Source organism: Acanthisitta chloris, unplaced genomic scaffold (genome assembly GCF_000695815.1).
Source record: "Acanthisitta chloris isolate BGI_N310 unplaced genomic scaffold, ASM69581v1 scaffold138, whole genome shotgun sequence".
NCBI classification, from domain to species: domain Eukaryota; kingdom Metazoa; phylum Chordata; class Aves; order Passeriformes; family Acanthisittidae; genus Acanthisitta; species Acanthisitta chloris.
In genome coordinates this window covers 6,252-7,446 of record NW_008688424.1, presented here as the reverse complement: position 1 = coordinate 7,446, position 1,195 = coordinate 6,252, and the positions used below count along the sequence as shown (strand labels likewise).

At 58.6% G+C, this 1,195-nt stretch overlaps 1 protein-coding gene across 1 annotated transcript in view; it reads right to left on the bottom strand.

Moving 5' to 3' along the window:
* Positions 1-1,195, bottom strand: part of PCSK7 (proprotein convertase subtilisin/kexin type 7) — a gene marked incomplete at both ends in the record, with an annotated part of 11,626 nt that overhangs the window by 4,185 nt on the left and 6,246 nt on the right. The window contains 1 exon segment of the mRNA XM_009080985.1: positions 343-510. Within this exon segment, the coding sequence (XP_009079233.1) occupies positions 343-510 (168 nt within the window).

Sequence of the window (1,195 nt, the reverse complement as noted above, 5' to 3'; positions counted from 1 at the left end):
AGCCCCACCGCACACACACACCCACTCCCAGGGCCTGGAGCAAACCTGCTGAGCCTCTGGAACCTGCTGAGCCCCTGGAACCTGCTAAGCTCCGGGAAGACCCCTAACATTCCTGCAGCAAATACCCCATTTATTACCATGACAGGGGAAAACGCCTCAGCCACATTCCTGGAAGGAACAAGGGGTGAGGGGAAGAGGCAATCCCCTCGCTGGGAGCCAGACACGTGAGGATTTATAGAGGGGCAGCAGACATAAACAAGGATGTGCACAGCAGGGCCTCAGCCATCCTGCAGCATCCCTGCAGGGCAGGGGAGAGAGGGAGAGGGAGGGCTGCCTGCTCACCTTGGTGGCAGTGAAGACGATGATGTGCTGCACGTCTCGCCAGGTGAGACACGGCCGCACCTGCAGCATCAGCGCGATCATCCCTGCGGCCAGGGGAGCTGCAGCCGACGTGCCAGTGTGGCCCTCTGTGCAGCCTGTGCCCTTCTGCAAATCCCAGTCCGTTGTCACCTGCCAAGGAAGAGGAGAGATGCCACTCTGCCATGCTGGGGTGGCTGGGACAGGTCCTGGAGCAATGGAGCACGTGGTCCTGGCGCTGAGCCATGCCATCGCCAACCAAGCTCCACCAGCAACACAAGCTCAGCCTGGGGTACAACAGCCAGCAAAAGCCTCAGGGACTCCTCCCTGCTCACAGCCAGCCACGAAGAGTCCTGGGAGACCCTCACTGCAGGGACAGACATCCCAGCTGGGAACCATGAATGGGGACAGTTCCCTTTGGAGAGAGAGAGAGAGAGAGAGGAATTGAGCCTAACTGAGCAGCTCTGGGGGAAACTCCAGCAAGTTACAGTTTGGGACCTTCCTCATCCTCACTGCTGACCAGTGTCACTCCAGCAGAGTCAGGTCTCTGCAGAGAGGCCACACAGGGCTGTGCAGAGCACACAGAGCCTCCAGAGAGGCATTGGGATGTTCCCAAATTACACTGCCTCACTGCACACCAAGCACATCCACCTCCATGTGCTCCCCATGGGGAGAAAGCCCCAGATCCAGAGGGTTTGTTGTCTCTGCTTGACTCCATCCCATTTTCCCCATGGGGAGAAAGCCCCAGATCCGGAGGGTTTGTCATCTCTGCTTGACTCCATCCCATTTTTTCCAGCTGTGAACAGCTCCAGCTCACGCTGGGACACTTCATGTCCCA